Below are 24,221 nucleotides of genomic sequence, written 5' to 3' on the forward strand. Positions count from 1 at the left end.
CGTAAAGGAGGTGGAGGTGACGCAGCCTCTGAGCTCCCAGTTTTCTCCAGTTTCTGGAGCCTCCGCCGGCTGGCTCGCTTCCTAGGACGGGCGGACACTCCCTGGCACTCCCACCCGGCCGCGGTGAGGAGGAGCCTCCAGCCCCCGCAGCCCCCCGAGGGTTCTCGGCAGTAGAGCCCCAGGGGCCCTCCATTCCCCGAGGGCGAGAGCTCCCGGGCGTCGCGGCTGCACACCAGGACCAGTTCTTGACCTGAGGGCGCCCTGACGCTGCCGGCACAAACACTTGCTTGACACGCAGTGGGTTTGGATGCTTTGCCCATGTGAGGCCCTGCGAGTTGGCCGGGAGGGTGGATGCCCCTGGCTAGGTACCGGGCGGTCTAGGGCGGAAGATCCTCCCTCGCGCACCCGGGCCGAGGGCCGTGCGGGTGCCCCTAACTCCGACCGCGCCCTGTGTCGCAGCCCGAACCAGATGGGTTTATGGTGGGGTGCAGCCTCCATCCCAGTCTTCCTCAAATGGGTGGGAGGACGTGAACCCTTCCGGCAAGCAGGTGCGGGGGACGCTTAACTTCTGGAAAACCCTTCTTGGACAGGACAGCGGCTTCCACACCCAAGTTCCCATCCTTGAAGTGGAGCCGGCAGATCCAGCCCTACCGAGTCTCCGGGGCTGTCCCCCGGCGCCCCACCCCCGCCCTAGCTGAGAAAGTGATGCAGTGTATGAAAAACTGCTTTGATGGGAAATAAAGCCCCGTGTTTTGTCAGCTGTCGATGACTTGAGAGCCGTATTAAATGCTTTGCAATAAAATAGAGGTTTAAATGAATGAGTAAAAACAGACTGGTCCATTTCTTAATATGGTTTCATCAATACTTGGTTATGTGTTTAAATAAATCATGAACCAGCTCATTAATTGAGTGACTTGGTGATTCCTGGAATTCTCCGTGAGGTTGTCTCCTAGTCTGAGGTAATAGGGTCCTGTGTTCTATAAACAGATGTGTAATGAACATCCATTAGTGTGGCCTGCTGCGGCCTGTTGGGATTTAGAATCTCTAACAGAAAAAGCCCCCGTGTTGACCCTGAACCTCAGACCCCGCAAGGTGAGGGAACCCGTGGAAATGCCTGTGTTGAGGGCAAGTCAGATGGAGTCCCAATGGCAGATTTGAGCTGATGTGGCGGTATTAAGAGACAACGATATGCTCAAAATTCAAGCTGTAAAGGGCAACACTCTAATCAGTAAAGAGAGACTTAACTCTTAATTGTCTGCATTGGTGCTCTTCTGTGGTTAATTGCCAACCACCAACTTCGTTTGCAACCAGGGTGACCCAAAGAGGCAGCAGGGAAAGAGATAAAACAATCAGAAGCCCTATATTCAGTTTCTGCCTGTGTGACCTTGGGCAAATCATCGTCTCTCTTTACAAAGACTAAGAGAGGGTGAGGGAGCGTGCCAGTATTACCCAGCTAATAATTGTTGGAAACACTCATCCAGTTTATCCTAACTCCAGTTACTGTCCTCAGTTTAAAAGCAAAAAAAAAAAAAAAAGGTTGCCCCAGTCCAATCCAGCCTTATCCAGAGATATGCCTGGTGAGGCATGGCTCAGGAACATGGCTAGATGCTTCAGACCAGCCTGATGCTGTGAATTATTGCCACCAGTTAGCTAACCCCACTCGTTCAGATACCAGGCTTACCGAACAACCTCCAGGTAGTGACATGGCTTTCTGTATTGAAGGCCTGCATGGAAAGAAAGGGCATTACTTGCCCCAAAGAACATTCTAGTCTACTGATGATAAACACCACTGTTGTCATGAGGTACTAGGCTGGTATCTACTCAGGACTCTTTGCACTTGCTGTTTTCCCTTAAATTCTGCCCGGACCTCACATGACTCATACTTTCATCTCATGTGGGCTCTTCCTACCCATGTCTCCCCTTCTTCTTATCCTCTTCTGTTTTCCTTTATTACCTTTAATACCAGCGGTGGTCTTAGATATTCACTTGTTTGTCAAGCTCCTTTATTAAAGCATACACTCTATAATGGCACAAAACAAAGTTCTGTGTGCTACTCTCACTACCTAGGACAGATGTGGTACATCATAAGGTTCAATAAATATTTATTGAATAAGTATATGTCTTGGTTAATGTTCAGCCTATTCTAAAAGTTTGTCTCTTGGATCAAAAAGCCTCAGGCTGTAGGATTTTGAGTCTACAACCTTGTGAACTGGCCCCTGGACTGTAGTGAATTAGCCAATGGAAGCGTCTGACCTCTAACAGCCCACCAATTCATCTCTAGTCACAACACTTCTTACTCACAACTGGTGTGTGTGTGTGTGTGTGTGTGTGTGTGTGTGTGTCTTCTATTTCAATCTTAGAAGTTTAATTTCAAATTCTGGAAAGGGGTAAAAGGAGAAACTGAATCAGAGCCCCTATCAAGTTCATATTAAAGCATGTTTATTGCAGACACTCAGAAGGTGAGCAGTAGACATTGCTGTACACAAGAAAAAGTTATCAAGATAGCTTACCCTGTATTATTTCATCTGGCTAAAAGCTTGCTAATGCATTCACGTAGAGAGGAGAGATATGGAATTTCTTCATTCTGATGCAAGTTTTTCTCTCTTTGGTGATGAGTGTTTTGGTGCAGTCCTTATTGGCATCAAGACAGTTCCATCATCGGCTTGCTTAGCAGTGAGCAAAATGAAGTATTTTTTCAAAGACAGCCACTTTGTCTCAGGTGAAGGACACTGTGTACATAAGCTAGAAAAGGTAAGTAAACCTAGAGTTTTTCAATTCAAGTCAACAAAACACCAATATCCACCAATATTTGCTGTGTGCTTTGCACTATACAACCAGCTGTAATAGATTGAAAAAAAAAAAGTGTAACACAGTATACCTACCCCCAAGGGACTTAAAGTATCACCGAGAACATGACACATCTGGTAAGTTCAACAGCAATAAAGAATTCAGCCATGAGCCCAAGATGATATATTCAAGAGCCTTCTGCTAATTGCAAATGAATTATTTGACAAATAGACACGTCACATTAGTATGATCCAGGTTTTATCACTGGGGGCTTCTTACTGAAATGACAATGAAGCAGAGAAGAAAACAGGAGCATAAAATTTGCCTTCTTTTCTTCTCTAAAGCAAAATTGAAGAAAAGTAGAAGATGTTGCCTTCTTGTCCAATATGGTATAAATGAGCTCGTCTTGATAAAAAACTGATATATATGAAGTTTGTCTTCTTGAATCTCCCAAGTCCAGTCTCTGCTTGCCTGCTTCCCCATGCCTGTCTGCCCAGCACCTTCTTGCTGCCGCCGTCCCCCCCCCCCCCCAGTCTTCCTAAAGCCCCAGCTGCAGCAGCTCGCCCATAGGTCATCTCCTTGGTAAACGCCCCTCTCTAGTATTCCTTTTTTCAGCTCCCTCCCTGTGCTAGTCCACCTTCATCCCTGTCCTTCCTCCATAACCTTCACCATTAAAAGTTGGAGAATAATAGCGATTTGTAGCCAACTTGTGAAAATATTTTTATACTTTAAAAGAGGACACCTGGAGATCTCAACCTCCAAAACGAATTGCTAGTAGTTGTGACATTGAATGGGAATGCGAGTGGGGGTGGGGAGACACGAAGAGGGCATGGGCCAGGAGGAGAGGAGCTTCTGACCCTGGTGCATGAATTTGCGTGTGAACTCCAGCCGTCATCCCATATGTTACATTTTGTAATTGGGGGACATGACTCAGTTTTTAAAAATAGACTTCCAAATCCATTTAGGAAAGATGCACTGATTCTACCAGGACGATACATACAATAGTCAAGTCCTCAATAAATATGTTGGTGACAAGGGTCTTAGACCAGACCACTCAAAGTACTAGGTTATTGAATTAACAGCCCTATTCTTTGAACAGCAAAATGTAGCAAAATTCATACCCAATTTAGACGGTAAAATATCAAATGATAAACTTTAAAGATATTATGAAAACCAGCCTACCTGTATCATTACACAGAAATATGAGAAAATATAGAAAATTTGAATCACAACACACTCAAATTGATAGGTAGTAATAGAACTTTATATCTACAGAGAATATGTGTTATTTTGAAATAATATGGAAGTCATAAAAATTGACCACATTCTAGGCTAAAAAGGAGGTCCCAATAAACTAAAAAAAAAAAAAAAAATCAACATTTACAGACCATGTCCTCTGAACACCAAGCACTAAAATGTAACCTCGATAATAAGAGGATAGGTTTTTTAAAACCCCATAAGGCTGGGGGTGTGGGAGGGAACTTTTACTAAGTAATCCTTGGGAAGCATATGAGAAGTTATGAAAGATTTGGAATGTAGCAAAATGAAAACTTTATACATCAAAGTCTGTGGGGCATAGTGCTAGAAGGAAAATTTATAGCTTAAAATACTTTTATCAGAAATCAAGAACAATTGGAAACAAATGAGCTAATAATTAATAATGCATGTTCAGATCAAGAACTTTTTCCAAGAACTGGAAAAAGTAGAACAGAAACAAGCCAAAGAAATAAGAAGGGAAAAGAAGCAAAAACAAGGAGGGAAATTGATTACAAAGAGAATGAAAAAACAACAGTAACAACAACAGCTAAAGAATATCCAGACTCCAAAAGCCGTTCATTCTTGTTTTTTTTTTTAAGTTTTTAATCTATCTATCTATTTATTTATTTATTTATTTGACAGACAGAGATCACAAGGAGGCAGAGAGGCAGGCAGAGAGTGAGAGAGAGGAGGAAGCAGGCTCCCTGCGAGCAGAGAGCTTGACTCGAGGCTCGATCCCAGGACCCTGGGACCACGACCTGAGTGGAAGGCAGAAGCTTTAACCCACTGAGCCACCCAGCCACCCAGGTGCCCCTGTTCTTGTTTTTTAGGTTAAGTAAACAAACCCATGGGAGGATTTTAAATAATAAAAAAATTATAAACAACTATTCTCAAAAACTTTCAAAACAAAAAGGAACAGATATATTTCTGGAAAAGGTCAAAAATACCAAAATTGGCACAAAAGGCACCAGAAAGTTTCAATAGAATTAATTAAACTAAATTAAATGACATTAAATAAAGGAAAATGATATTAAATAAAATGAATAAATAAATAAAAGAATTAAATTAAATTAAATGACATTGAATAAAATCACATGATAATCTAATTTTTCTCAAGGTACAGAAGATTTTTCAGGTAAATGGTAGCAATCTTTTAGGAAACAGATAATCTCTGTTTTACTCAGTTTGGTCCATAAAACAAGAGAGAAGGAAAGCATCCTAACATCTTGTATGAGGCTAATACAACTTAAATGCAATACTAGCTAAAGATAATACAGAGTAAGAAAATGATGGGCTTATTTCCCTTAGGGACATAAATGTGTGTAAATAAAATATTAGCTAACTGGAACCAACCCTGTTCTTTAAAAAAAACAAGAAATACAAGGATGGCTCTATGTCATTTACCACATTAATGAATTAAGGCAGAAAAGCCAATTATTATCTCAATAGATGGAAAAAACATTCGAAGGGTGCCTGGGTGGCTCAGTCAGTTAGGCATCTGCCTTCGGCTCAGGTCATGATCCTGGGGTCCTGAGATTGAGCCCTGTGCCGGGCTCCCCACTCATTGACGAGACTGCTTCTCCCTCTCCCTCTTTCCCTACCTCCCACTTCCCACTCGTGTTCTCTCTTTCTCTGAAATAACTAAATAAAATCTTTTAAAAAATACATTTGAAAAAACTCTATGATTTTTAAAATCCCCATAAAACTAGGAATAGAAAAATCTTCCTTAACTTGATAATCACTGTATGTACAGTAAGCCTGCAGCAACCATCATGTGTAATAGAAAAACTGTTGGTACACTTGAACTGTGACCGAGAACAATAGAAAAGCCGGGGATGCCCATGATCTGCGCTGCTATCTATTACTAAAGGTCTTGGGTAATGAGATGAGGTAAGAACAACCACAAAAATATGAAAGAATTAACAGAGATAAAACTGTCATCTACTTAGAAAATTCAACAGAAACACTAACTAGAATTGCACAAGGTTGTCAGAAGTGAGATCAAATTACCACCTCAGTGTCATCCCCTCTATTTTAGCAATAGCTATTGAAAAGTATAGTAGATGAATCACTAAACTCTACCTCTGAAACTAATAAGACACTACCTGCGAATTAATTGAATTTAAATGACAAATAAATGAAAATGCTCTTTAAAAAAAAAAAAACTAGTAGAAAACAGGACACCATTCACAAAGAGGGCAAAAACCACGGAATTATCTCAGAATTAAACTAAAAAAAACCACACAGCATGGTCAAGGAGAACACTGTGAAAGACTATCTAACTGAATGAAGAGCCATAATATGTTTATAGAAGAATGTCTTCACGTTATAAATCTTTAACTCTTCCTAAATTAAGCTATAAAACCTCTGCCATTTCAGTCAAATTAAGAAACTCAAAAAATCCTGATAACTTTGTATGGAAAAATAAAAGTCTGTGAATGATTAAGTCGAAAAGAATAATAGGGTCTTCCTTATCACGCACGAAGGTTTTAATGATCAAGGTTTTAATGATCAAATTATACTGGTGATGGTAACAGACCTGACAAATAGCCCAGGGGAACAGAAGACAGACTCAAAGAGCCATGTTATGGCAGTATAGATTAACAACTCCCAGACTGCTTTATGCACAACCTGGGGTTGAACAAATACGTAAATGGACGAGGGATAATGCAGGCCAGGCTTCCCACCGTTGGAGAGGAAAGTTACATACAACCAGGAAGGCTGGGGTAAAAAGAACCCTGTGGGACTGGATTGGAATTAGAGACATCAGTATGATCTCATGTTTAGCTGAGTATGAACAGAGATGGATAGATACAGATGTACGTGAACACATGTATTCTACCTCGGTTGGTTGGTACATATGCATACATTTCTTAGCTCTCTTCACTGATGGGACCTAAATGTAGGGGCACTCCAGTAGTAATTACCACACCTGGTGCCCAGATCTTGTTTTTTTGTTTTTGTTTTTGTTTTAAAGATTTTATTTATTTTTGCAAGAGAGAGAAGGAGAGAGAGGGTGCACACATGTGCACATGCACGCGCATGAGGGGGAGAGGCAGAGGGAGAAGCAGATACCTTTCACCCCCTACCCCAGCATTGAGCAGGGAGCCTGACATGGGACTGGATTCCAGGACCCCAGGATCACGACCTGAGCCAAAGGCAGATGCTCAACCGACTGAGCCACCCAGGTGCCCCTGATCTTGGTTTTTAATATCATTAGCAAATAAAAGGAGCCAGGACTCCCTGGAGAAGTGGCTGATTCTATGGCTGGGAGAGAGAGCACATGAAATGAGCCTGGAGCATCTCATAGCATCATAAAGTACAAAACACGGGAGAAAAAAATGGAGGGGAGGGGAGGAATAAATCAAAGGGACACAGGAACCAACCTGAAATAATTCCTAGTGGAATAATCTAAGTGACAAAATAATGAACATAGTATTAGATTATCATCTATGGTATAAAACAACTATACCTAAGTCTATACTGATATAAAAAATGATCGAATAAAGAAATGGGGGAGAAAATCTTCCTTACAAAGTAAGTTTCCTTACAAATCCTTCTTACAAAAATAATCCAAATAATATGTGTAGGTATTCCCTGCTCCAAGAAAGGGAGCTTAATTCATACACACAGCCCCACCAGTGGAGACTTAGTGCATAACTCCCAAAGATTAGATTAGGATAGAGGGAAATTGGTGAGTCATAGTGGAGAAACATGGCCAACACTACCTTAACTGAGTGGTCAAGTTTAACATCACCAGTGATAAGTTCCATTGCTATCATGTACCCTTGATGTGATAAATGAGAAGGACATCACCTTTGTAGTATCCTTTCCCCAAACCCTTAAGCTCAGCCCAATCACACGAAAGATGTCAGACAAACCCAAATTGAAGGACAGTCTAAAAAAATACATCACCTCTACCTTAAAACTGTCAAGATCATGACAAACAAAGAAAGACTTGGAAACTGTCACAGATCAGTTAAGACAGGGGAGACATGGCAATACAAAGCACTTCGATACCCTGGACTGGATCCTGGAACAGAAAAAGGACCTCGGGGCAAAAGCTGGTGAACTGCGAATCCAGCCTGGGCTTTACTTAGTAACAGAGTACCAATGAGATTTCTTAGTTTTAACAAATGTACCATATGAGCATGCAAAGTACAGATATTACAGGAAACTGGGTGATGATGTACAGAATCCCTCTCTTTTTTACTTTTTTGTAAGTCTGGAATATTCCATCCTAAAAAGTTTATTTGAAATGAAGATCTCTGCCTATATAGCAACTTGACGCACAAGAAACATGGCACTGCTATTTTGCGATGGGTTTGCCATCAGAACATGGGTGTTGTGAAAACCACTGCTGAAGCTAAGCCAGATGGGACAGGAAAGGTTCCTATCAACACCATCATCACTAGACACATAGATCAGGCAAGTCCACCCTACCAGTCATCTGATCGACATGTGAGGTAGGATCCACAAGAGAAGCATTGAAGAATTAAAGAGAGGCTTCTGAGATGGGAAAGGGGCCCTTCAAGGATGCCCTGGGGCTTGGGTATGCTTAAAGTTGAACAATAAGCTGGTATCACCATTGATATCTCTCCGTGGAAATTGGAGACCAGCAAGTATTACGTGACCAGCATTGATGCCCCAGGACATGGAGGCTTTATCAAAAACGTGATCATAGCACCTCTCAAGCTGGCTGTACTGTCCTAATTGTTGCTGCTGGCGTCGGTGCCTTTGAAGCAGGTATCTCGAGAATGGGCAGACCCAGGAGAACACCCTCTGGCTCGTACACACAACTAATTACTGATATTAACAAGAGGAATTTCTTCAGCCAGAAGAGGTATGTGGAAATCGTTAAGGAAGTCAGCACCTACATTTTAAAAAGTTGGCTACAACCCCGACACATTTTGTGCCAATTTCTGGTTGGAATGGTGACAACGTGCTGGAGCCAAGTGCTAGCACGCCTTGGTTCGAGGGATGGAAAGTCACCCGTAAAGATTGCAATGCCAGTGGGACCATGCTATGTGAAAATCCGCATGACATTCTGCCACGTCTCATCCAACCGGCAAGCCCTTTGGTCTGGCCCTCTGGGACATCCACAAAATTAGAGGTATTGGTGCTGTCCCTGTGGGCCAAGTGGCACCTGGTGTTCTCAGACCTGGCGTCATGGTCACCTTTGCTCCAGTCAACGTTATAACTGAAGTCAAGCGTGTTGAAATGTACCATGAAGTCCTGAGAGACTCTCCAGCTTTTCCTGGGGACACCGTGGGCTTCAATGCCAAGAATGCCCCCGTCAAAAATGTTCATCATGGCAACCTGTCTGGTGAGAGCAAAAATGACCCACCAAGGTAAGCAGCTGGTTGCATGGTTCAGGGGATTATCCAGAACCATCCAGACCAAATCAGTGCTGGCTATGCACCTGTGCTGGATTCTCACACAGCTCACACTGCTTGCCAAGTGTGCTGGGCTGAAAGAGATTGATTGCTGTCAGAGTGGGTGCGGGGCAGGCGGGGTGGCAAACTGGAAGATGGTCCCACTTTCTCGGAATCTGGTGATGCAGCCATTGTTAATATAGTTGCTGACAAACCCATGTGGGTTGAGCATTTCTCTGACTATTCTCCTCTGTGTTATTTTGCTGTTCCTGACGCGAGATAGAGAGTTGTTGTGGGTGTCATAGGAGCAGTGGCCAAGAAGGCTACAGGAACTGGTTAAGGTCACCAAGTCTGCCTAGAACACTCGGGAGGCTAAATAAATACTATCCCCGAATACTTACACAGCACTGCCCCACCCCTGTCCTAGTCAGTGGCGGAAGAATGGTCTCAATTAGCCATTTAAATTTAATTGTAGAAGACTGTTTAGTGATAATAATGTACCATAAAACCTCCAGAAGGAAGGGAGACTGTTTTGTGGACTGTGTGTGTGTGTGTATATGAGAGAGACAGCGGGAGAAGGAGAGGGAGTTTTAAGTAGTTTTTACAATCACTACTTTTTTTTTATTATTTTTTTAAGATTTCACCTATTTGCTTGACACAGAGAGAGAGAGCCCAAGTAGGCAGAGTGGCAGGCAGAGGGCAAGGGAGAAGCAAGCTCCTCACTGGGCAGGGAGCCTGATGCTGGGATCATGACTTGAGCCAAAGGCAGACACTTAATCGACTGAGTCACTCATGAACCCCTAGAATCAGCTCTCTTTAATGGAAACAACTGGACCAAAAATCTGTCACAGAATAAGGGGCACCAAAAAGCAAAAGGAAAAAGATGCTGCGGTAGATTGCAGAATATGGCCACAAATCCCTCCCGGCCCTGGTATGTATGCCCTTAGCAATGTGACTTTGTGCTTCCTCCCTCAGGAGGTGGAGGCATTTCTTCACATGCCCAGCAGGCTTCGGGATTTTGAAGTCTCCCAGCAGCTCAGTGCTGCAACACTGTCATCTCCTCCGCTCACACCCCCTCTCAGAGCATCCCTGGCTTGCTGGTTTAAATTGTGACAATGTTGCCCATTGGCATTATTTCCTTTACTGTCATTCGTCTTTATGTTTCAGTTTACCTCTTTTTGCATTTGTTAACATTGAATTACATCCCCAATGCCATTTAGGGATGTAATGTCATCCTCATTCCTGGATCACTAATTTCCAACCTAACTGTATTTTCAGAGGGGCTTATTTTGGGCAAATCACCCAGAGTGCAGGAAGATGGAATAGAATGACAAGCTAGTCACCATGAGTGCTCTGAAGATACCTATAGTGGGTCATGGTGATTCACGTGGACGGAGAAGGGCAGATGCTGAAAGATTAGGGAGAAGAACCATGGCAACCCATGAAGAAAGAACATTCTAGGTAGGAGCTACAGAAAATGCAAAGGCCCTGAGGCGGGAGGGTGATCAGAGAGCTCCAGAAACAGCACAGGGGCTGGTGTGCGTGCAATCAAGGTCAGCTGGAGAGTCAGGTGGGAACCACTCATGGAACCCTTGAACTAGCAAGGGGAGGTCTTCACTGTATTTGAATCCTCTGGGTTTGCAGTTCCCAAACTGGGGTTCCAAAGGACTGAGAACGCCACAGGAGACTCACGAGTTGGAATATTTTTATAAGTTAAAGGAAGTACAGCAATTCCTGACATCTGTTGCAAACTACTAACTCAAGGTAGCTCATGGTTTCAACATTAGGCTGTATTGCTTGTTTCCAAAATTCCTCAGAGACTTAGTCTCTCCCTAAACTCCTCCCAACTTGCAAGTATATCATGGGCCACTCTGCATGACCCCAGTGCAGCTCTTTCTGCCCGCAGGTCCTGTCCCCATGCTTTCATAAAACCATCTTTTTGCATCAAAGACGTCTCAAGAATTCTTCCTGGCTGTCGGCTTCAAACCCTAACATCTCTCCTACACCAGTTACATAAGAATACATTTAAAATACTTCCTTTCAGTAAACACATATTGTCTCCCAAACAATAAATTGTTGGAGCATAAATACTTTTTATTGAGTTTGGCTCTAGCTATTTAATCAACAGAGCAGTTCAGGCTTTTGTTCTTGTTTTTGTTTTGACACAGGGGTTCTGTGAAAAACCAATGAGGCATTAAGGGCACCATGAGCCAAGTTCTGCGACCTCTGCTCTGTGTCCTTAATCGGAACTCACTTTTGTTGATCCTGCATTCCTAACGACGGACTTTGAATTTTTTTTTCCTTTTGGTACACTCTCTCTTGGGAATGACCATTTAAATTTAAAAAAGTTTTTTTTTGGCGTACACCTGTATTCATAGAGACATTATTCGCCATAGCCAAGAGATGAAAGGGACCCAAGTGTCCATGGATAGACGGTGGGATAAACGAAATGTGATATATCCACTCAGTAGAATATCGTTCAACATCAGGAAGGAGGGACATTCTGACACCTGCTACGGCATAGCTGAATGTTGAGGACACTATTCTAAGTGAAATAAGCCAGTTACAAAAGGACAAATATTGTATGATTCCACTCATGGGAGGTACCGAGAGTCGACAAAGTCATAGACACGGAAGGTAGAATGGTGGTTGCCGGGGACCGAGCGGAGGGGAAATGGGGGGTTAGTGCTTAACATGTTTGAGGATGACAAAGTTCTGGAGGTGGATGGACGGAATGGTTGCATAACCATACAGGTGTGCTGAAGACCACTTAAGTCTGTGCTTAAAAATGGCTAGAATGGTAAATTTTACCTTATACATATTTGACCACAATAAAAAATTATTTTTGAAATTCATGGGCTCCTGTCACCATTACTGACCTAAGTTGAGATTCTCACCTACAGAGGGCGCCATTTGATAGATCCTCGGGGCATCTCCTGGCCTGGTGTGCAGGAGCTGGACCTTGGGAAGCTGTAGTGTTTCCCTTCCCCAGCGCCTCTGCAACAGTCCTGGGTCCCCCAGCCGAGCACTCACCTTCCTGAGGTTTTTGATGAAGGGTTTTTACCGCTGCTGACCAAAGGGAAACCATCTGAGCATGTGCGTGACCATTCCCTTTTCTTCTTTAGGAGAGAGACGAAGTCCCTAGAGGGGGTAAGGTAATGCGTACATACAACGGGCGGAATGTTACTCGGCCTTGAAAAAGAAGGAGACTCTGACACGTGCCACAACACGGATGCATCTTGAGGACGTTATGCTACGTGAAACAGGCCAGCCACAAAAGGACAGCTACACGGGCACGTAAGGTAGTCAAACTCATAAAGACAGAAAGTAGAATAGTGTTCGTGAGGTCCTGGAAGGAGGGGTGACTGGACAGCTCGTGTTTCAGTTTTGCAAGATGAAAAAGTTCTGGAGGTTGGCGTGGGGTTTGGCTGCCATTTTGGAGGAAAGCCAGGTGTCAAGAACTCGGGTGTATCACCGTGGGTTGGGGGACAGGGACCATTCTGGGCAGAGGGAGAGGGGGAGGAGGTGAGCCAGCTCTGAGGAGACTGACAAAGTGGAAAAGAGGTGGGGAGAAAAGAAGAATATTCAAGAACCAGGATCAGAGACGATGTTCTAGCCAGTTCACAGGAGAAAGAAAACAAAATATGGTATTAAAACCCATTCCAGTGTCCCATGAGGGGACCAGGGCCACTGTCATTGAGATGGATACGTTGGAAACTACTTTCATCCTTACCTAAGAAAGGAAAGTGTATTTGGTCACAGGGACAGTCCCAGTGGTTCAAATGGAAATCAAACACTGTCTTAGGCTTAATAAAAATAATACACTAACTCTCCCATGAAATGGCTATATTTATTTTCATGGCTCCCACCGATGAGGCTTCTACTCTGACTAGTCTTTTGGCTATATTAGCTCTAAACGGCACCACTATCCACACATAAGAGCTGGGATTCGAACAGCTGTGCCTGAGGTTAGACCGTGGGACCCATACAACTAGCCTTTGCCCTACGCTCTGCCAACCTGCAGGGCAAGCTTGGTTTTCAGAGCTATGCATGCTTCTTTCCAACATAGTACAGAGCTTCCTTCCATCAGCATGCTTTCCTTTCTGATAGCAGAGCTCTGGGTAGGAAGGGCGCCTGGGGCCCCCAGGGAAGGGACGAGAAGACAAGAGGGTGGGGAGGAGGGTGGGGGTCTCTGGTGCAAACTCGGGTCTCTCTCAGGCAGACCCAGCTTCCTGCAGTGTCTGCTGAAGGCAGCAGGGAGCAACCTTAGAGCTTCTGTGGGGACCCAGCACCTTCTAGTCTTGAGACGGAAGCGTGTACTCGCTTTCAGAAACAGAGCTCTGGGAATTTTCACTCTGGAATCTCCCATGGCTCAGAACTCAGTCATTCCCTGTGCTCCCAGAACCCACAGAAGCTTGCTTGCATTGCATTCTTCCTTTAGAAAGAGAAAGATATGGTTGGCATTGAAACAGACTGGTAGTCTATACATAAATGAATGAAACAATGCATTTGAGAGAACATCAAGGAAGGTCAAGGACTCGTATAGATTTAGCCCAATTTCCTGAAATCCTACATCTAATTTAAATAGGTCATGGACTTTTGGAGCCCAAAACGGACTTTACAGCCCAAGCTTTTCATTTTGCATGTGCAGAAACTGAGGGCAGGGAGGTCAAATGCTTCTGCGTGTGGCAGAGTGGACACTATTGCTGTTGATGCCTTTGACCTTGGACGGACTGCCATACAGACATCAGTCGGCATATTCTTAAAGTCCTCCTTCCATAGCCTTCAGGGCCAACATCCCCCACACAACCTTCCTAGTGCCTCCCCAGCCTTCAGTCCTCAGTGAGCAGGCTCTTTGCTTTTGATGTCACTCTTTGGTGCCAGCTCTATAAACAAACCACCGTTTGTTGCTTTCTAAAAATAAGCCTTTTTAGCTCTGGACAACATTCGGCTTCACTCTCATGGGCTGAAAGGTTGGTTTCTTTGAGGCTGACAAACGGTGACTTGTGTCTTCTGAGAATGGCTGCCGCCTGTCTTCGCTGAAAGGCCAGAACTTTACCTTGATGGCGTAGGAGACAGAGGTGAGGTGCAGGGCTGGAGTCCGAGCACGCAGCACAAAACACAGCCTCCAATACAGGCTTGGCTCTGCGGAAAGGGAAGGAGTCAGGGTCTCAAAAATGGAGGCGAAGAGGCAGGTCCCTTAGAGCTGGAAAGAATGGACAGGATTGCTTCAAAAGAGGACGGGGGAGGGGAAAAAGCATGGGATCAACCATGTCCTGCAAAGGATGTTTCTTACACAGAATGGGGGTGGCCAGTACAGAGGCACTTCTCACACCTGTGTGCAAGGACCACACAATGGTGCCACCCCACAGAAAAGAACGCTTTTACTCCATACCAGCAGCCCACTGGATTTCTTTGTCTTCGTTGTTTAAGAAAGCTTCAGATTCTGCCCCAAATGATGTGCAGGAGTTCGTGTGGTCAGTTTCCACGTCTGAGGTCTAGAGACAATTGTAGCATCACGGCCAGCTTCACGGGGACGTGAGCTTTGCCGTTGCTCCAGACCACATGCTCGAAGAGCCCACACTTGGCTCACAGGCTCTGCCGTCGCTCTCTTGAAATTCTTCATAATTTTTGGACAAGAAACCCCAAGTTTTTATGTTGCACTAGGCCAGCGAGAATGATGTAGCTGGATCCTAGGTAGTACCTGTCTCAAAGGGCCGCTGTGAAGAGTGACATTTCAGGAGCCCTCTTGCCGGACTTGGTGGGAAAGGTCATTCCTCTTCTGGACTCCACACTTCCAAGTCCCTTGGGTCCCCAACAAAGGAAAACCACTTACTGCCTATGCCCTCATTCCTCCCTCTCTAAATATTATAGTCAAACACCTCAACTCTGCGGCACCATAAAAACTCTATGGACAGGAAATGACCTACAGGAAATGAATACTACATTATAAATTTTCTGAAGTTGTAAAAACCTATAGAATTTGCCATTTTAAGGGTACAATTCAGTGGTGTTAATTACTTTCACCATGTTGGGCAACCATCTCCACTATCTATTTCCAGAACTTTTTCATTACCACAAACAACAGCTCTGGACCCATTAGGCACTAATTCTCCATTCTCCCTTCTTTTAGTAACCTCCAATTCACTTTTCATTTCCATGAATTTGCCTTTTCTAGATAGTTCATGTAAGTGGAATCATACGTGTTTATCATCTTGTGTCTGGCTTGTCCCACCTTGTACAATGTTTGGAGGAATCAGAAATCATTCCTGTTTATGGCTGAATACTAGTCCACATTTTGTTCATCTACTCATTGCCAATGGGTACTGGGGTTGCTCCTACCTTTGGGCTCTTGTGGAAAATGCTGCAGAAAATATTGTCTGACAAGTATCTGTTTGAGTCCCTGCTTTCACTTCTTTTGGGGATAAAATCCTGGACCCATATTTGACCCCTCCAGTCCAGGGACACTCAGCGGCCAGGCCAATCTTTCACCAACACACACCTGATCGCCTCACTCATCTCCTAACAACCTTTTGGTGGCTTAGGATAAAGATAGGAATGCTCCCAAGGACTTAGGGTAAGGATGCAAGTGCTCACCAAAGTCTCTGGATCCCTGAGCGCTGGCTGCCAACCTCTCCACCTCAGCATGTCCTGCCCTTTGATTTCTGCCCTGCCTACTCTAGACTTCTTTTTTATTTTAAGTAGGCTCCAAAGCAGGGCTTGAACTCAAGACCCTGAGATGGAGACCTGAGCTGAGATCAAGAGTCAGATGCTTAAACGGACTGAGACACCCAGGTGCCCCACAGGTGCCTTTCTCTACAATGTTCACCCTCCCAAACCCCTAGGTTTGGCTAGCTTTTTCTTGGCAAACTGTTCCCATATTTCCTATCCATCTTGCCTTGGAAACAAAACAAAATAACAAATGAAGAAACTAAAAATCAGAAACAGACTCATAAATACGGAGAACAAATTCGTGGTGGCCGGAAGAGAGGGGGCTGAGAGGATGAGGGAAGTAGGTGAAGGGGAGCTCAGTGGAGGGCTCAGTCAGCAGGGTGTCTGCCTTCGGTTCAGGTCACGATCCCTGGAACCGGGGATGGAGTCTCACAGTGGGCTCCTTGCTCAGCGGGGAGCCTGCTTCTCCCTCTGCCGGCTGCTCCCCCGGCTTGTGTGCTCGCTCTCTCTCTCTCTCTGACAAATAAATAAATAAAATCTTATTTTAAAAGATTTTATTTATTTATTTGACAGACAGAGATCACAAGTAGGCAGAGGCAGGCTAAGAGAGAGAGGGTATCAGGGCAGGGAGCCCGATGCGGGGCTCGATCCCAGGACCCTGAGATCAGGACCTGAGCTGAAAGCAGAGGCTTAACCCACTGAGCCACCGAGGTGCCCCTAAATAAAATCTTTAAAAAAATAAATAAAAGGTATAGACTTACAGTTATAAAATAAATCAGTCGTGGAGATGAAAAGGACAGTATGGGGAATATAGTCAATAATACTGTGACCACATGTGGTGACAGATGGGACTATACTTATTGTGACAAGCATTTGGTAATACAGAGAATTGTCCCATCGCTATGTTGTGCACCTGAAAATAACAAAACATAGTATGTCAACTATAAGCCAATAAAACAATTTTTACTATCGCTCAGCTCCCCCTCTCTTCTGCTCTGTGTCCCCTTTTAGTTTATGATTCTCCAGTCACTGTCCTCCTGTCTGTATTAATGACTAATATTTTTAAAAAGATTTTATTTATTTGACAGAGAGAGACAGCAAGAGAGAGAGAACACAAGCAGGGGGAGAGGGAGAGAGAGAAGCAGGCTTCCCACTGAGGGGTGAGCACAAGTAGGCAGAGAGGCAGGCAGAGAGAGAGAGGAGGAAACAGGCTCCCCGCTGAGCAGGGAGCCCAATGCGGGGCTCAATCCCAGGACCCTGGGATCATGACTTGAGCTGGAGGCAGAGGCTTAACGACTGAGCCACCCAGGTGCCCAATAATGACTAATATTGACCAAGCATTTACCAGCTCCAGACCTTGTCCTGGTCACGTGTATTAACTAAAGAGTCGCAAGCCTGAGACTTTATAGAGAAGGAAACCATGGGTGTGCATGGTCAGCAACAGAGCCCACACTGGCGCCTGGAAACAAGTTCATGCCTACACAACCTTAGCAGGAGGCCCCCTCCGGCCCCCAACCATGTGGGAGCCAGTTTCCCTGACTGCGCAAGCCCCCACATCCCCTAGCACTTACCAGTTCACACTGAAACCAGACAAGTGAATGGCTGGGACCCCAGCTACACCCGGGACCCGAGTTTTGAGCAAACAATACTTACTTACTCAGTGGCTCCTAGTGCTAGGCATCCTTACCTACATTCCCAGCCTCAGTTTCCCCAACCTAGAAAGTGCATACTAATACTTATGTCCAAAAGTAATTGAGAAGGTTGAGGGTTTTTTTTTTTTTTAAGATTAAAAAAATTAATATTCTCTACACCCAACATGGGCGGAAATTCACAACCTGGAAATCAAGAGTTGCACGTTCTACCAGCTGAGCCGGCCAGGCACCCGGAGAAGGTTGAGTATTTTTTTTTTAAAGATTTTATTTATTTGACAGACAGAGATCACAAGTAGGCAGAGAAGCAGGCAGAGAGAGAGGGGGAAGCAGGATCCCTGCTGAGCAGAGAGTCCGCTGCAGGGCTCAATCCCTGAGATCATGACCTGAACCAAAGGAAGAGGCTTAACCCACTGCACCACCCAAGCGCCCCAAGCTTGAGTATTTTAACACAGATTCTAAATCACTGTGCCCGGTAGAATGGGTCCCACTGAACAAGGACTGAGGTTTAGCCCTTGCCACCCCACCTGCAGACTGGGAGGAAGGGGACAGAAATACCAGTTCCTCCGACGGAGCGCCTGCTGCCGCACTGTGGGGTTCCAAGCGATCCAGCCCTCCTGGATCCTTGCGGCGCATCTCCTCGACGTTCCCACAGGTAGATCGGCGCGTCCGGGTTTTCCTGTCCCCACGCCTCCCGGCCGCCGCACTGTGCGGCGCTGGCAGTGCAGTTGGGAGCCGGCTGGGGCAGTGCGCCTGGTCCCGCCCTTGGGCCTCATTATCTACGTTTCCGCGTCAGGCCCGCCGAGAACTTGGCAGGGCCTCCCCGCGGTGTTCGGGAACACTTTGTGCCGAGCGCCCGCCGGCCCAGCCCTCCTCCCTGCCGCCGGCGCCGCCCGGCCGGGACGCTCGCGCAGTCCGCGGGGTTTGGGTCGCTGGGGCCCCCAGGTTCCCGCACCCCCGGGCTCAGCTACGAGCCCCCACGCGCTCCCACGCATTTGTCCTCTGTGTCCCCGAGCCCCGGCCACGTAGTCCGCTCCTCGCCCACGGGCTGGGCCTAGGTCACACCGCGCGTAATTGAGAGGTTTAGAAAGATGCGGTGGCCCATTTTAAAACAAAGCCCAATTATTAGCGCTCGGTGCTATTTATGCCGGGCCAGTGTCAAATCCTCCGAGCGCTGCTGGACAACCAGTACCCAAAGGAAACGTAGGAAGAGAAAGAAGAAAGAAACCGGCCCTGGAGCCATCTGACCCGCTTTGGAATCCCCCTCCCCAAACCCTTCTCCTTCCCGTCCTGGCTGCGTTAGCTTGGGCAAAGCTCGGGGCCTCAGTCTCTTCCTCCGTGAAATGGGGTAACTGCGTGCTTGGTGATTCTACACGAGGAGCGACGCAGGTCGCAGGGACGTCAGTGCTGGGGTCCTACACCTCCAGGACCCCACCTTCCCACGGCCCCTACCTCCGCCCGGCCCCGGGGGCTCTTGGGCTCAACGCGCGGCGCTGGCTCCAAAGTGCGTCACGGGCACCGGCCGCGCTCCTCCCGCAGCCAGGGCGAGGCTGGCGCCCGGCCAGCGCGGGCCGGGCCAGGGGTGCCGGGCCGTCTCCGGGGCGGGGACCCAGGAGTGAAAGGCGCTCAAGTTGCGCGGTCCTTGGTGCGCTGTTGGGGGCGCCCTCCGAGGCGGGCAGCTCGCCAGGGACCGGCCCCCGCAGCCGCCCGGCGCGCGAAGGCTGCACTTTCCCTTCGGCCCCCCTCGTTTCCTCTCGCGGGGAGGCAGCGGAGATTTCCTCTCGGGGAAACTACGCGGATCCTTCCCGGGGCTCCTCGCCCCGCCCCACTTCTCCGCCCCCTCCCCTTTGCTGGGGAGCCGGGGCTGGCCTGCACTGGGAAAAGGCTCTGGCAGCCTGAGCCGGGAGGTGGCGGGGGGCCGCGGAGCCGCAGGCCAACGACTCGCCCCGCCATGTGACGCTGCCCTCTGCCCAGGGACCCCCATCGCGCCCCGGGCCCGCGCCCGCTCTAGGTCGCGCCCGGCACCATGCTTCTGCCTGGACACGCGCGCCCGCCGCCCGCGCCGCAGCCCGCGCAGCATCCTGGACCCCGCAGGCAGGTAGAACCTCCCGGGCAGCTCCTGCGCCTCTTCTACTGCACTGTCCTGGTGTGTTCCAAAGAGATCGCTGCGCTCACGGACTTCTCCGGTAAGAAGCAACCTCCCTCGCCTTGCGTCCCGGGCGCCACAGTGCGCCCAGGTGAGCCCTCGGCTGGCGGCAGCCACCCGAGGGGGCACAGCCGGGTTGGACTGATATTGAGGCACGCTTATAGCCAGTTTTCTTGCCTGGTGTGAGCCTTTGGCATAGAGGTGGCTGCGTGTGGAGTGATGGCACAGGAGGTCCTCCCCTCCCCAAGGACGGGTGGGTAACCTATTGGGAGTTTCTCGCCCTGCTGTTTACCTCGTCAATTTCCCATCATCGGCTCCTGGCATCAGGGACCCGACTCTGACGGATACGTGTCCCCTGGAGGCTCCTAAACCCGGAGCCGCGCCCAGCGCTGTCCATTACACGTGCTGGTCCGCGGAGTTGCACTTGGTTTGCCACGCGCATGGTCCGGGTGCGCCCCAGCCAGCCTCCCGGGTGCCCATGTATGGAGACTAGCCCGAGGGACGTCTGACCTGAAGTCTGCGCCGGCAGGCAGGGAGGGCAGCCGGCCGGCAGGTCCGTGTGCCAGATGAGCAGAAGTTTGCAGAACAGAGACTGGGCGTGGGGGAGGGTCTTGACTTTACCGCCAAAAGGTACCAGCGCCCCCCTTCCCCCTCCAGTCCCAGTCTCCTTTACATAAAATAATGACTCCCTCCTCCCAGTAAGCGGTGAGGCTTTCCTTTGGGGAGAGAAACTCACACCAAAGCTCCCGTAGCTGATCTCAGTTCTGGGGTAGTAGGTGTGGCTCCACGAAGTGAGAGAAGTTTCTGGGTTGATGATGGCTGGAGGAGCCACATTCTTGTTTTAGCGCTGCACTTGCTTAACAGACCTGGGTCTCCCTCTGGTGAAGTTGGAGGCCTTCACCCTTTCCCAGCCCCTGCCCAGCCCAGGGGGCAACTCTGAACCCCACTCACCCCCTTCTCCAGGGATCTTCTGCCAAGCCCGAGCTTTTGCGGGCAGGGTCCTTTGCAATCTAATCATGGTAAATGGAGTCACTTCTCCCCCTGCTCTGCAGTAGACTGGTACGTGGCAGAGAACACTGGCAAACCAGGAGCTGAGCTGGGTTTCTAGTTTACTTACAGAGAATGTCATTGTTAGCTGAGAGTCCTTAGGTCAGAGGTTCTTTGCTTTGAATATTTAATATCAAGGCAGTGTTTCTACCTAGCAAAGGGAGCCAAGATATGCCTATTTGGCAAGCAAACTGCGGTCCTTAAAATTGAACACTGTGGGGTCAGAATGCTGCAGTAAATGTCCTAGGGAAATGCTTTTCAAGTGCTATTGACTTTTTTTTTTTTTTTTTTTGTAACAGAACTTTCTTGGCTGTTAGAAAAGTTCCATATTTGCTGATTTAAGCTATGGAAAGCAGTCCTGAATCTGCCACCCTCTAGCTCTGAATATTGTGGAGATAGCATTGAAAGCTGACAAACATTTTTTTTTTTTTCCAGTGACATCACTGCAACTGAACAAATATTGCTTTAGGTAAATTGCAGTGTAACCATTAGATTGTTTTCACAGATTATAGGCGCTTGGAGTTTGTTTCTTTAGTGAAACAGTTGCAGTGTTTGCTGCTCTCTGTAGGTTACCACCCAAGTTTGGAATTATCTGTATGTAGCGACTGTTCTAGAAGACGTGTTGGGGCTATCCAATAGGGATGCCACATCCTAAGCGAAATGGATATTTTGATACATGTTCTTCTAAATGACAGTAAATGATAAAAAGAGGTATTTTCTTCTGCTTTCTGTGTGAACCTGAATTCCCGGGTTTAAAACTCCCTGCACTGCTGGGAAATGGTGATTTGGCCAAGTTGTCCACAAGCAGCCTCCATTTTAATTCTGATCAGCCTTTCTCCTCAGGGATCTGAGGGCTAGGGAGAGAGTGTCAGGGAGCCTTTTTGGGAGAAGAAATAAAAAAAAATTTACATCCTCCCAAAGCACAGCCACGTTCAGGTTTAAATCTAAATGCTATATTGTGTGACATCGGGGAAACATTAGAGAAGGTTCAGAGAGAAAGATAGAGTCTTTTGAAGTTGATTGGTTTGACTCGAAACCTTTAAGGACCCCCTAACTCTGTGATATACAGCATTGAGAAAAATCCCCAAACTCCAGAGGTGACCATCTGAGGGTTCATTCGACTGCTTTAGTCAAAGCAGTGGATACTCATCATGTAATTCCAAAATCCCCTCCACCCGGCACCCTGGGGGCCTTAAAAACCCTGATGCTTGCTTTCCTGGGGACAGGTGGTCCTGCTCTTTTTTACAAACTGGGAGGCATTAGAAACCAGAGGTCTGTAAGGAGATAGTGCCCCCCGTTTCCCCACAGAGCCTTACAAGAATTGCCCAGCACTGGGGAGCAACCTTTGACAATGCAGATAGCACTTGTTTCCTCTAAACAAGGGAAACATCAAAAACTGAAGCTGGGAGGTTGGGGTGGGGGGAGCCCTTTGCCCTGGGAAGTAGGGGATGGAAGAAGGATGGTGTTTCCACATGAAAGAAAGTACCAGAATGTCAGGGGTCCCAGCCATTGTGTGTACAGTATAGGGCCTCCCAGATTAACAGAGCAGAGTTTTGGAAAGTTACTTCAGCCTTTCTCTTCTTTGCAACTCTTCCTTGAGCCTTTTCCTGGGGCTGTCAGCTGGTGTAGTTTTCCTGGGTCATTGATTTTTTTTTTTTTTTTTTTTTGCTTTGAGGATTCCAGCATCAGATCTCACTCTTAATAAGCCAGGGGCTGCATGGTGGCCTCCTCCTCCCCCTCCACGCTCGTGACTTGTGCTAATCACCTCCAAGCCTGCTGGGAAAAAGGCTTCCCAAACACCCCCTTCCCTCTCATCCCTGGAGATACTGAGATGCTGCCAGCAGCCACTGGAAGGCTATCATCACTGCATTAAAAACATATCCCAGGAAGACAAGAACAGTTCATGCAAAACCAGTGCCTATGATCCTTAATCCCATACTCAAATACACTTGGCTTTCAAAGGTTTTCCTTCTTGGGATGGAGTTCTGGTTTTTTGTTTTTTGTTTTTGTTTTTTTGTTTTTTGTTTTTACTTCATTCCCAAATCAGGGATTTGGCCAGAGAGGTCCAAATTGATCATTGATTTTTTTTTTTTTCAAACACAAGTGTAATGTCAGCATCATCTTTGTGCAAAGAAGAAGGCAGGGATGAGGTCCGAGAGGCGGGAGGGATGCCCTCTTGGTTTCCGGCCATAGAAAGCAAAGGAACTTCCACATTTTGTCCTGCTTTGAAGAGCCATGTTCCAGTGTGTCTCTCAGACTTATTTTGCTGAGTTCGGTTTCTCAGGTCTTGTTCATTTTGTTTTTTCTTGGTGACTTTTCTCCCCACGTCTCTCTGCTGAAGGCCGGCAGCAGCAGCGCTTGTCTCCTTGTGGAACCCCTTTCTTCCTTTTCTTTCTTCTCAAAGAAGTTCAGAGAGGTTGATGGGCTTGTTGAGAGGGACGGAGGGAGGGAAGGGGTGGAAAATTGTTCTAGCAGGCATAAGCCAATGTCCACACATTTGGTTTCACCCTGGGGCACACAATGGTGAATGTGGGAAGCAGAAGGGAAGGGAAATGAGACACCAGAAGAGCGGGACAGCCTTTAAGGTCTTCCTTGTACCAAACTGTCCCCAGACCTCGAAGATGGAAGGGGTTGTCTGGGCCGATGTCCTGCTCCCTCCCGAAGCAAACCAGTAACCCAAGCCAACAAGAAGTGGTGTTTGTTACCAGATCATTTGCAGCCCAGCAAATAAACCCAATCCTAGCTCCTTATTTCACTGGCCAAGAATTTTGGAATGTAGAAAAATGGTAAGTCAATCGCTCTTGAAGCCTCAGGGGTGGGAACCAGGTCCTGATGGAGGGGACACAGTTGTTCATTTAGGAGAGAACGAACCTTCCCGTTCTGCTCAGATAAGCAGTGGCTCTCCACCCTGGCAGCACAGGAGAATGGCTTCAGTCTGAACAAATGTGGGGAGGCTCAATCAGCACCCCAGGGCTTCTCGCGTAACCAGTCTGTGGGGGCCAGGCACTGGCATCATTTTGAAAGCTCCCAGGCAACTCAGGACAGCCAGAGTTGAGAACCACTGCTCTTATGTTCAGAGGGCAGGACTACCTCCCACGTGCATGGGTTCATTCAGGGTGTGCAGGCGTGACTGGGTGTCCCTCCACCCCTCCCCCAAGGCTCCCTACCAGGGAGACTGGGACTGTATTTTCCCAGCCACTCATATGTCTCTGCACCCCAGCACACACATACAGAGTTCAGCATTTGCTCGTGCCTTCGTCACATCGCCCTTTTGTTCAGGGACTATCT

At 47.1% G+C, this 24,221-nt stretch overlaps 2 protein-coding genes across 12 annotated transcripts in view; one reads left to right on the forward strand and one right to left on the reverse strand.

Annotated features, from left to right (window-relative positions):
* Positions 1–2,417: 2,417 nt before the first annotated feature.
* Positions 2,418–19,287, reverse strand: LOC132012353 (uncharacterized). Of its 10 annotated transcripts, none has more exons than XR_009402594.1 (5): positions 19,193–19,274; positions 14,479–14,564; positions 12,453–12,560; positions 2,883–3,065; positions 2,418–2,742 (listed from the first exon to the last, which is right to left on the reverse strand). XR_009402594.1 is itself a non-coding variant. In XM_059392262.1 (4 exons), the coding sequence occupies exons 1-4, from the start codon at positions 18,514–18,516 to the stop codon at positions 2,580–2,582; spliced, it is 606 nt and encodes a 201-aa protein (XP_059248245.1). In that variant the 5' UTR covers positions 18,517–19,202; the 3' UTR covers positions 2,418–2,579. The 10 variants fall into 10 exon arrangements, 1 of the variants encoding a protein (XP_059248245.1); XR_009402597.1 differs by having other exon boundaries at positions 2,418–2,729; positions 18,299–19,202; XR_009402590.1 differs by having other exon boundaries at positions 18,299–19,202.
* Positions 19,288–19,340: 53 nt separating this feature from the next.
* Positions 19,341–24,221, forward strand: part of EVA1C (eva-1 homolog C) — a 68,969-nt gene continuing 64,088 nt past the window's right edge. Inside the window, exon 1 of one of the 2 annotated variants that reach the window (XM_059392259.1) lies at positions 19,341–19,926. In XM_059392259.1, the coding sequence (XP_059248242.1) occupies positions 19,767–19,926 (160 nt within the window). In that variant the 5' untranslated portion in view covers positions 19,341–19,766. The remainder of the gene's footprint in view (positions 19,927–24,221) is intronic. The other variant, XM_059392260.1, reaches the window with a different exon arrangement.

The sequence above is a fragment of the Mustela nigripes genome, chromosome 2 (assembly GCF_022355385.1).
Source record: "Mustela nigripes isolate SB6536 chromosome 2, MUSNIG.SB6536, whole genome shotgun sequence".
Taxonomy (NCBI): domain Eukaryota; kingdom Metazoa; phylum Chordata; class Mammalia; order Carnivora; family Mustelidae; genus Mustela; species Mustela nigripes.

Bases quoted from the DNA above. Each gene is read 5' to 3' on its own strand.
- LOC132012353 (XM_059392262.1), bottom strand. From the start codon at position 18,516: ATGAGGCCCAAGGGCGGGACCAGGCGCACTGCCCCAGCCGGCTCCCAA. The intron at 14,565-18,267 runs GTGGGGTGGCAA...CCCTTTCCGCAG, and splicing joins CCCTTCCTCCCAGTCTGCAG to AGCCAAGCCTGTATTGGAGG. The intron at 12,561-14,478 runs GTAAAGTTCTGG...TACCCCCTCTAG, and splicing joins CTGTCTCCTACGCCATCAAG to GGACTTCGTCTCTCTCCTAA.